Below are 11171 nucleotides of genomic sequence, written 5' to 3'. Positions count from 1 at the left end.
GTCGCGCGTCTGGGATGTATGTTTCGTGGACTTGCAACACCTCCTTGGACATTCTTCGATCCACTCGTTGAGCACTGTTACGAGCGATATGGACTGCAGGCTCGTGCATCTGCTCTGATGAACAACATAGGACAATGAAGATTACCAAGCCAGCCAAGCGGCTCTCCTCAATTGTGAGTTCAACTGCTTGACCGCCAGCTCACTGGAATGATAGCCTCCTGATGTCGCTGCTCAAATCAAGATTATAGAGTCGACACCCAATGAATCGCTGGCCACTGTCCTGTCTGGAATAACCAACTGGCCTTATCCCAGAGGTGACTTTCAGTCATGGATCCCGATCTTGGATAAGTTTGATGGCTGCCTCGAGGAAGTCATTAGCAGTTATGACCTCTCCAGACCTCAGACGAACGACTTCACCCCCACAACCAGGGAGACAGTTTTGCAGGTGTTAAGATTCACTCGTTTGCTATTGGAGAACTGTACGCAGCGCAAGCTTTACTCATCATACGACGTGAGTGTCGCCACCCTCGATGCCGCTGACGTGTGCAGCGTCTTTACGATCTCCTTCTCACCAATGACCTCGATGTCCTTATCGCCACTCTGTTCGTCATCCTCCGCCCGGCACAGCAGTATGGCACCCAAACCCCTTTTGAGACTGGATACGGCACAAAGATACGTCGCCGGCTCAATTCAATATTTCGTGGTTGGGATGTGTTCCACGGCCACAATGTAAAGCTATCGCAAATTTTGACTGCCAAGCTCGACCTGGATGAGTCATTCTACCATGCGTCGTCTAGCTTTTACACGCCCAAAAAGAAGCAGCAAAGTGTGGTCGACCTTGGAGATGTGAGAACGTTCAATCAGGCTGAGATCCCCGACAAAATCCAGACCCTCGCTGAAGAACATGACATGCCTCCGGACGAGCAATTCAACGTCTACAACAGGATTCGCGTCATCCTCTGCAAAGACAGGCAGAATCTGCTGGTCGCCAGACTGCTGGCCCTGGCGTGTCAAGGTGAGGATGTTGTTGTTCATGATGCTCACGAGTGCAGTCTCCCTTTCACACGAAGATGCAATCCAGTCTACCATTTTCCTCTACGAGCCAGACCTAATCCCTCAACTCGCGGAGCTCATGCGTGCGCATGTGGACGATCTTGTCCAAGCCTCAAGTGTCCTCGCTCTCGAAGCTTGCAGCCACCATCGCAGCAAGACTTTGGAAGTTTTGACCGCCATTGGCCACAGCAATAGCCACGGAGCCTTATTGTCCTTATTGCGCTCAATTGTATCTCGCTTGGCGCATGAGTCTGTTCGAAACGAGCTGGTTGACTCGCTCCTGTCATTCATAGCCTTCACCGCCACTGTTCAGGGACATGTCGGATCGCTTTTAGGAGCCGGACTCATGCCGATTTTGCTTGACTTCCTTAAAGTCAGGGGGGAACGAAGAGAGTCTGTGAGGTTGCTGCATAGGTATCGAGCTGACGTCAGTACATTCCTCGTGCGCTTGGTCTCATTGATGCTATTATCATGATGGGAAACAATACGCTTCAAGTCTTCAACGGCGCAGATGGTGTCAATCTGCTCGTCGCCGCAGCTGGGGTGAGCGAGCGATGTCATTAGCCAGCTGACATTCAGAATGAAGCCACGAGTCTGTTGGAAACTCCTCTGCCGAAGTCCAGCGAGACTTTGTCGGAGGATAGCATTATCCTCATTGCCAGTCTGCCGCTCAAATCCATTCTCCGAACTCTGCACAGACTTCTCTCCACTGCAGGCGGGACGGACGGGCTCCGGACATTGATTGACTCCGCTCTGCCCAGGGTAATCAAGACCATATTTGAGAATTCCGCCAAGTTTGGAAATCGAGTGTTCAGCAATTGTGAGAATCACTTTGCCCTCCTCAGCTAACATGGAGCAATCAATATCCTCGCCGCTTTCATTCACAGTGAACCGACATCCCTTTCCCTTCTCCAGGAGATGCAACTTCCGCAAAGCCTGTATGCCAACCTCGAACAGAGCGTGCCGAACAGCTTCGATGTAAGACAGCACGATTGACTAGGCTAATGTCAGATCATGCCAGCCATTCCTAATGCCATCGGTGCAATCTGCCTCAACGAGGTCGGCTTCAAGCTTGCCAAAGAGCATCCAGCAGTCATCCAGAACCTCATCACCTCAGCAGCGAATACTGTCATCGATGAAAACCCGCACTTAGAGAAAGATCAAGCGCACGTTGGCCTCGGAAAAGGATTGGATGAACTTGTGCGGCATCATCCTGACTTGCAGCCGATCGTGCTCGCAGCAGTCGTACAGACCCTGAAGGACGCGACCGATGAAGCGCGAGCGTTCCGGCCCGACGAGGACAAAATCAGGGATTATGTACTTAACGCTGGGCCGAACGATGCTTCAGAAACCCCAGAAACGATCAACGAGCCTTTGAGAAAGCTCATGAGGATATGGAAGGTGAGCACCGAAGGTCGTCGCGCATCGTGTGCAAAATCGAGGCCGCCAGTCCTTCGGAACCTGACATGCCGCGCAGCTGAGTGAAGGATTCTTCCGCAATGGCTCGGTCGCGAAAGCTTTCATCAAAGAAGGCGGTCTCGATCTTCTCTCTCAAGTTCCCGCTCTACCCTGTGTCCCGGTGATCCTGAGAGGCAGCCCATGGGTCTCTGTCTTTGCCGATGTTTTCCGCTCCGTGGGCGAACACGATCACGTCGTGGTCGTGAAGCACTACGTGGACGTCATATCCTCAATCCTAGCCGAGACGACAGCTTTGTGGAAGGAAGAGAGTGCCGATAGCAATTGGAGAACTCTAGAAGCCGGCGAGGCGGATGCCGACTTATTGAAGGCCTTTGAGGCTCTCCGAGGTCTCACGCTGCATCTGTACTTGCTTAGCTCCAACTTCATGCTTTTGACATTTGGACACATCCGCATCAGTACTGCTTTGCTTCAGGCCCTCGGTGTGACTTCTGGTTCCTCTTTCGTGTCGGACCTCGGGAGACTAGACCGGATCTGCTTTCAGCAGCATGCTCGAATGAAGCCAGTCAACGAGTTCGAAGACCCCCTTCACATGTCCGCGCCTGTCGCCATCGGTCTCGATACCGACTCAAAGACGCAAGCCGGCGCGAGGACAGAGACTGGTGCGTCCAAGATCGCTTCGAGAATACACAGTCTATCGTGTCGAGCTCTAACATGTAGGTCTGTCAGACAGCCTCAAGCTGACCAGCAGGCTTCATCAAACTCTTATGGATCAAGCGAAGTACAGATGCCGCTCATCGCAAAGAAGCGGTCCCCCTTGCTCATGCCCTCGCTGCTAGCATGGTGGAAAATCTTGACGCTTCCTCGACTATGGGGGCGGAGCTCATGGCAGTTGGCATAGATCTCTGGTTCCTGCATGATGGTGAATAACACTCGTCTGTCTCACGCTGACAACAGCACGCTCGATGGAGGGTCACCTCAATGCTCCGCTGTTCATTGCGTTCAAGGAGCTCGGCGGATTAGACTCTATTTTGGCATTGGGCAACCGGATTGTGGACCACGTGGACAGTGAGGATGTGACTGGAAAGGCAGCAGTTCGGATACTGTCGATGGCCCTGCTTGCCCTAGTCTCGCGCAGATCATATGAGGGTTCAAACGCATCATCGTTCGCGATCGACAATTTTTCCATTGTCACTAATCTCGTTCAAATTCGACTGTTGTTTGCGCCGCTGATCCACCGTATATGGAGCGCCTCATGGCTCACAGAATGCCCCGAGGAGCACATCAAGCTCGCCGCCGCCGCTTACCTCGCTATCATGAACGGAGAAGGCGAGGACGAAGAGGAGGTCGAAACTCACACTCACACTCCCTCGCCTGTTCCACGTTTACGGCCAGCTCCTCCTATAGCAGATCCCGCTCGCGTCAATCAGCTGGTGGATATGGGGTTCACCCGCGAAGCTGCCGAATTTGCTCTGCAACGAGCTCGAAACAATGTCGCAGCGGCTGCAGATCTCATTCTTAGCATGCCGCACCTCTTCGCCGGATTACCAGCTGCGGCTGCTGCGCCTACAGAACCGACTACTGCGGTCACAGCGGAGGCAGATGCTTCTGCGGACGCCGCCATGGATAGCGATCAACCGCCAGAAGCAGAGGCTCCGCTCGCCTTGTTGGCAGAGACTGAATCCGAAGCAAAGGATGAGTCCAAAGTAAAGGATGAATCTGAAGCAAAGGACGATGTCCCCAACGTTGAAGCTATTCGAGCAGATCTGGCTAAATGGAGAGAAGAAAATCGTCCAGGCCTGGCTCAGCGCGCCCTGGATTTGATAGATGTTGCAGATGACTTGGTGTTCGACTTGGTTCCAGCCTTTCCCAAAAAACAAGAGGGTCTGTCATTTATCTTCTCGAAGACCGAAGAGTTATGGCAGAAGTACGACCCCTCCAACGACAAGCTCTTGAAAGGCCGACTTCGGCTCGCGTCTGTATTTCTAAGGACCGGCGAACAGACTCGCCTGGAGTCACAACTCTCGCCGTACATCCTGGATTTGTACGCCTGCCTACCTATGGACCTTTCCCCTCGTCCCGTGTGGACATCAGTCCTCCTTCTTTTCACTGAATCTGTATTGGTGCTCATCGAGTCTGTCCGTGAGGCAAAGCTAGGTGTGGACCCTTCGGACGTCACTCGCAGTATTGCGCCTCTTGAAGACCGAATTGTCCCATTGATGGACTTGTCGGTGGATATGTTGGCCGATCAAACTTCGTCTCGGGACGACATCATTGCGGCACTCCGAATTCTTGTCATTCTCACCCGACATGAGCGGCTCAGCGAAGATGCTCTAGTCAAGACTTTCACTCCGGCCCGCAAGCCCTCGGACAAGCTAGTAGGGTGTCAACCATATCTCGCCATGATCGCGCGTCATACCATCGAGGACGAAGCGATCTTGCGGACTACAATGCAAGCGGAAGTGGAGCATTGGCTGTCGCCCACCAGGAACAAGGTCTCCGACGTGACGCACTATGTCAAACAATTGCGACAGGTAGCCGCACGAGACCCGGCCTTGTTCGTGAGGATCACTGAAGAACAGTGCGAGCTTGTCAGCCCTACCCCTCCGACCTCGGTTTATCATATTCGCTCAAAGAATACCGCTGCCACAAAGTCTGAGCTGGACGTTTTTGCGGACTCAGCTAGCTCTGCCGACCTAGCAATGTCGGCGCTACTGTCAGAGCTGACCACCAGCATCAAGGACGCGTCCGATGCTGCGGCACACTCGTACAGCGGACTACTGCTGTCTATCATTACGGAGCTGGTCGGGTCATACGTCTCGGCCAAGAGCGCGTTCCGATCATCTATTCGAACCGGCAAGTCTGCGAGCCTTGCAACATTTATGAACGACATGGTATGCTGCATTGGACTAGCTGAGGATTTGTCACCTGGTTCCCGTCGCGATGCAGAGAGCACGCGGCGTCTCACTCTTTCCAATTGGTCAATGTCTCTCCTGGTCGCGCTATGTTCCGATATCTTACCACAAGATCCCAAAGTCACCGGAAGCGAGGAAATGACGATCATCCGAAAGAGTGTTCTCGATTCCATCGTCAAGACGCTGAAAGACACCACTACGACTGATCTCGCTGTCAAATACACTCGACTATGGGCCATGTCTGAACTCATCTACCGCCTCCTGCTTGCGAAACCAGCAATCGTTTCAACCCGGGACAAGGAAGAATCAAGCATTCAGATGGCAAAGCTCATGCTTGAAAAAGGTCTCGTTGGACTTCTCGCGACCGCTGTAGGTGATGTTCAGCTCAACTTTCCGGATATCAAGGTGGTCTTGGCATCTGCGTTGAGAACCCTCGAGTGCTTGTGAGTTGCGTGGACTACGACTAGGCTAATGGCAGGACCAAAATCTCTATTAAATGGGGCAAGGTCGAGAAGCCTAAGGATGCAGCGCAAGCTCCACCGAGCGATGAAGACAGTGAGGAATCGGATGTCGAAATGTCCAGCGCGGACGAGGCCCCGGATCTGTACAGAAATTCCGCACTTGGAATGTGGGTAGTTTAAATCACATATTATGCTGATGTAGTAGGCTCGGGGGAGGGATCCGCGAGGACGACGAAGAAGATGAGGATGAGATGGACGACGAGGACGAAATGGTGGGTTTCAGAGAGCGGCGAGGCTGACGGCAGATGGACGAATATGAAGGCGATGGTACTGATGATATGGTGAGGTACTTCACTGTGGCATGTGTTGACGCCAGGACGATATCACTGATTCTGACGGGGATGAAGACGAAGACGAAGATAGCATGGAAGAGGACGAATGGGTGAGTTTGTGAGAACGGCCACAACTAACGGCAGACGGATGAAGAAGAGGAAGAAGATGATGGCCCAGAGGTCATTCTTGGTCACGAGCCCCCCGAGGACGGTGCATGGGATGTGGGTATGAGATAATTGGGCCTCGAGCTGACGCCAGGATGCTATGGATATGCCTGAAGGGGACGAAGGTACTGATCAAGATGAGGAAGGTGGGGATCCCGCTCGTGCCGAGCTCACATACCTAGGCTTCCTGCTTGATGAAGGCGAAGAGATGTTCGATGGAGACGAAGAAGAGATGATGGGTATGCCCATGGATGTCGAGATGGGAATGGACATGGAAATGGATGACGATGAGATGGATGAAGACGAGTGAGTCGTGCGGACGTCTTGAGCTAAATTGCCAGCTATGACGAAGAAACGTTCCTGGAGCCCCTCAACGAGACCGGAGAATTCTTCACGTCTGTTCCCGGCATGGGCGGACCCGCGCCCCCAGAGCTACCTGGACATTGGGGCTGGGATGGTCAGCGAGCAGGCTCCAGCCGTCGTCTTACAAGTCGTCTTATGGATACGGAGGTCGCCGATAGGTCCAATGGCGCTGCTCCGGCTTCTCATCCACTCGTTACCCAACCTTCAGCCCCGGCACTGAGGCGAAATCTACCTCGAAATCTTATCGACAATTTGCAGAATATGCTACGCACAAACAATGGAGGTGGCGGTCCTGGTCAGATGTTGGAAATGATTGAGCGCCTGCTCCAGCGGATCAATCATCAGGCAACGCACAACATGCAGATCCGTCTCAGTTCAGAAGCGAATGGCAGTATCGGATTATCGATTGGAGATCGCAACTACAATTTTGGCCCTTCCAGCAGCCCGACAGAGACGACAGCTGAAGATGTCACTGCCGAGTATGTCCCGAAACCGACTATGCATCGCTGGCAGGAAGAGATGTCCGTCATTCCGGGCAATTCCAGTGTCATGGTCACCCGTCTAGTTCACCATATCATCAATCGTTTGCTGCCCGATGCTCGCAAACGGGCGGAAGAAATGGAGGCCGCTGAAGCAGCTGCGGATGCAGAGAGAGCCAAGCAAGCTGCTGAAGCGGAAAGTGCAGCTCGAGCAGCGGCAGCGGAGGCGGCAGAAGCTGCTCAATCGGAAGCTGCTGCCGTCGCTTTACCAGCCTCCCGTGGCTCCCCTGCTCCGGATGCAACACCACCCACTGAAGAGGTGGAAATGGAAGAACCTGCCGAGACTCTCGCTCGGACCATCATTCAGATCCGAGGTGAAGACGTCGATATCACTGATACTGGAATCGATTTGGAATTCCTTCAAGCTCTTCCCGATGATATGCGCGCCGACGTTGTGGAGCAGCACATGAGAGAGCAAAACCGATTACGGCAACCTCGGAATCCCGAGCTCCAGGCTGCTGAAGCCGCCTCGTCAATCTCTGCCGAATTCCTCGATGCATTGCCCCCTGCGATCCGTGCAGAGGTTGTCATGCAACAAGCGATGGAGAATGCCCGTCGTCCTATGGAGCCGGATCCCTCTCCAGCTGACCGCGAACCCCATATCGGGGACTTCCTCGACGTTCTCAACCCAGACCTTCGGAGAAACGTCATCATGCTCGGCCCTGGAGGACTTCCAGCTATCGACCGCGCAACCGCTTTGCAGCCTGGCCCTAGTCATCGAACTCCACGTGAAGTTGTCCAATTGCTTGATAGACCTGGCATTGCCTCGCTCGTCCGCCTCCTGTTCTTCCCGGAGACGTTCAGGAAGAGCTACCTTTTCCGCGTCCTCACAAACCTCTGCGCAAACTCTGTGACGCGGGCAGAATTGCTCAACCTACTGTTGTCTGTCGTCCAGGATGGGTCGGGGGATCTCCCAATTGTCGACAAGAGCTTTCAACAGATGTCAATCCGTCCAGCAACGACGCCGAAGAGCACGGTCAAGAAGACGGAACCACTCACGCCTGGTCCTATGCCGAGCCTCTTTGACCACCTTGCGAACGACAACATCCCCACTTTCATCGCTCAGCGATGCTTTGACGCACTGTCATTCATTGTTTCCAATTATTCTCCCGCCGTCAACTACTTCCTGACCGAACATGAGCAGCCAGTTGGATTGAAGAAGACTTCGACCAAGAAGGGTAAAGGAAAAGACAAGATCCCTCCGCAGACCAAGTTTCCCATTGTCATTCTTCTTGGATTGCTGGATCGGGTCACCTTGCTCCAGTCTCCGGGTATGATGGAGTCTTTGACGGCGTTGCTGGCGACTATCACTCGACCTTTGGTGTCCTTGAAAGCGTCGGACTCAGCACAGCCTCCCAAAATAGAGGATGTATCTGCTGCTCCTATCTCCGGGACGGTGGCTACGCCTGCATTGCCGGCCACGACGACAACGACGACGAATACCGCGGATACTCCTGCTCCTGCGCCTGCGCCCGCGGGTACCGAACCGGCCGTTGCAAGCATCGTTCCACCATCTACTGGCCTGACTACTTTCCCCGCCATTCCTGCACCGGTTCTGAAGCTCGTTGTCAATTGCCTCACCACAGGGGAATGCACGAGCAAGAATTTCAGTCAAACACTATCTGTCATGGCGAACCTCTCGGCGGTGCCAGATGCTCAGGATACGATTCTGGAGGAGCTCGGCTCGGCCAGCAAGCACACCGGTCAATCACTCATGGCTGAACTGGACGACTTGCACCGAAACCTGCAGAATGGAGTCGAGCCTCTACCTTTGGACGCGTTCTCTTCTCCGTCATCGTACCAAGCTCAATTGCTTCGATTGCTGAAGACCATCGAATACCTCCACTTGCAGAAGGTCGATGCTGAGCTACCTGGCGAAGAGATGACTGAGCAGGAGAAGGCTCTCAGCAAAATATACGCCTCCTTCGACTTTGACACGCTCTGGTACCGACTCGCTCAATGCCTGACTTTGGTCCGAGATCGCGAAGACACGGATCAGATTGCCATCGTTCTGCTACCGCTCGTCGAAGCCCTAATGGTCGTGTGCAAATACCGTGGTCAGCCGCCTCGAGAAGTTCGATCGCCTTCTCTACCACCATCCTCGGCGACCATTGACCTAGGTGACCTCTTTGTTTCATTCACCACTGCTCACCGCAAGATTCTCAACGTCATTGTACGGAACAACCCTTCCTTACTCAGTGGTTCATTCTCCCTTCTTATCAGGAATCCCAAGGTTCTTGAATTCGAGAACAAGCGAAGTTGGTTCATGCAGAAACTGCGACGCAAGCGGAACGAGATGTCGCATAACGGAACGCTGCATCTCAATGTCCGGAGGCAGGATGTGCTTGAAGATTCTTTCAAGGCTTTGCGTGATCGGACTGGCGACGAGATCAAGTATGGCAAGCTGTCTGTCAAATTTGCCAATGAAGATGGAATCGATGCTGGTGGTGTATCGCGAGAATGGTTCACTGTTCTAGCTCAACAGATTTTCGATCCAAACTTTGGTGAGTGTCAAGAGGTGGAACACTGCTAAATGTGCAGCCCTGTTTGAGCCCTGCGCGGCAGACCAGCAGACTTATCAGCCGAATAAACACTCCGGAGTGTAAGTCTCGCATTTTGCTAGTCCGCTGAAGCGCAGTCACGATCTCCACCTGGCTTACTTCAAGTTTGTCGGACGAGTCATTGGGTGAGTCGTCCATCGCAGGCAAGTGCTGACATTCTACAGAAAGGCAGTCTACGAGTGATTATTACCGTTGAGTGCGCGTGCTGACCCTCTGCAGCGGACGATTGCTCGATGCCTACTTCAATCGAGCGTTCTACAAGCAGATTTTGGGTCGCAGTGTTGACATGCGTGACCTTGAAAGCATTGACCCAGAGTAAGCTATGATGACTCGGCTGTATGATTGACCACTAGATACCACAAATCTCTCCAATGGATGATGGACAATGATATCACCGGCATTATTGACGTGAGTGGTCTACGCCGGATTCTCGCTGATTCCGTCGCAGCAAGAATTCACCATCGAAGATGATCAGTTTGGTGAAAAGAAGCAGGTCGAACTCAAGGGAGGAGGCGCCAGCATCCCGGTCACCGAGGAGAACAAGGAAGAGTACATCAGACTGGTTGTCTCGTACCGGCTCCACAATTCTATCAAAGATCAGCTCAAGGCCTTCCTTGAAGGTTTCTACGAGTGAGCGTGATTTCAATGACGACCTCTGATCCTTCAGTATCATCCCCAGGAATTTGATTCAGATCTTCGAGCCAGATCAGTTGGAGCGTGAGTGAATCCACTCTGCGGGCGCTGATGTGAAAGTGTTAATCTCTGGAATGTCCATGGTGGATGTTGATGAGCTCAAGAATGCGACTCAGTGAGTCCTGAGTGCTCAGTTCGTGTGCTCACGGTCAGGTATGCTGGATACAAATCGAGTGACCCTGAGATTGCTTGGTTCTGGCGCGCCCTGCGAAGTTTCTCGCAAGAACAGCGATCTCGATTCCTCATGTTCGTCACGTCGTCCTCTCGTGTGCCGCTCGGAGGTTTCACTCAACTCGTGGGAGCATCAGGCATCCAGCCGTTTCAAATTCAAAAAGTGCGTTTGACTGCCCAGAGCTTCAGCTAATTTTGTCGCCCAGCTGTATGCCAAGCCTGGCAGTCTCCCTCAAGCCAGTACCTGTTTCAATCTCTTGTTGATGCCTCCTTACGAGTCGTACGAGCAACTAAGAGACAAGCTGATCATGGCCATTGAAGAGGGCGGAGGGTTCGGTAAGGCGTAAGCGGAGGAGTCAGCGACAGAATGTGCATAGCAGATACCATTTGACAGCATGAACACTTGTAGCGAAAAAGATGAGGCATTGTCTGCGAAGCTGGTCCACTTGATGAACAGCTGATGAAACCTTGGTCAACTCGATTTGAATTTGAGCGGCTACGA

The 11171-nt window shown here is 53.0% G+C and overlaps 1 protein-coding gene across 1 annotated transcript; it reads left to right on the top strand.

The window, feature by feature from the left end:
- Positions 1 to 61: 61 nt before the first annotated feature.
- Positions 62 to 11142, top strand: BD324DRAFT_596040 (hypothetical protein). Its single transcript, XM_022013854.1, has 29 exons — positions 62 to 173; positions 215 to 511; positions 550 to 1015; positions 1053 to 1450; positions 1486 to 1596; positions 1633 to 1873; positions 1910 to 2031; positions 2065 to 2454; positions 2531 to 3185; positions 3221 to 3391; positions 3427 to 5827; positions 5863 to 6012; positions 6051 to 6117; positions 6151 to 6186; positions 6222 to 6287; positions 6322 to 6399; positions 6437 to 6488; positions 6525 to 6648; positions 6684 to 9748; positions 9786 to 9846; positions 9883 to 9930; positions 9970 to 9984; positions 10025 to 10120; positions 10159 to 10213; positions 10254 to 10435; positions 10473 to 10522; positions 10559 to 10613; positions 10652 to 10832; positions 10876 to 11142. The coding sequence occupies exons 1-29, from the start codon at positions 135 to 137 to the stop codon at positions 11014 to 11016; spliced, it is 9813 nt and encodes a 3270-aa protein (XP_021874189.1). The 5' UTR covers positions 62 to 134; the 3' UTR covers positions 11017 to 11142.
- The last annotated feature ends 29 nt before the right edge of the window (positions 11143 to 11171 follow it).

Source organism: Kockovaella imperatae (assembly GCF_002102565.1).
Source record: "Kockovaella imperatae strain NRRL Y-17943 chromosome Unknown BD324scaffold_1, whole genome shotgun sequence".
NCBI classification, from domain to species: Eukaryota; Fungi; Basidiomycota; class Tremellomycetes; order Tremellales; family Cuniculitremaceae; genus Kockovaella; species Kockovaella imperatae.
This window is presented reverse-complemented; position numbering and strand designations above follow the sequence as displayed.

Coding starts and splice junctions, on each gene's coding strand:
- BD324DRAFT_596040 (XM_022013854.1), top strand. CDS start 135: ATGAAGATTACCAAGCCAGCCAAGCGGCTCTCCTCAATT. Junction 6,400..6,436: donor CCGAGGACGGTGCATGGGAT/GTGGGTATGAGA, acceptor AGCTGACGCCAG/GATGCTATGGATATGCCTGA. Junction 10,614..10,651: donor GAGCTCAAGAATGCGACTCA/GTGAGTCCTGAG, acceptor GCTCACGGTCAG/GTATGCTGGATACAAATCGA.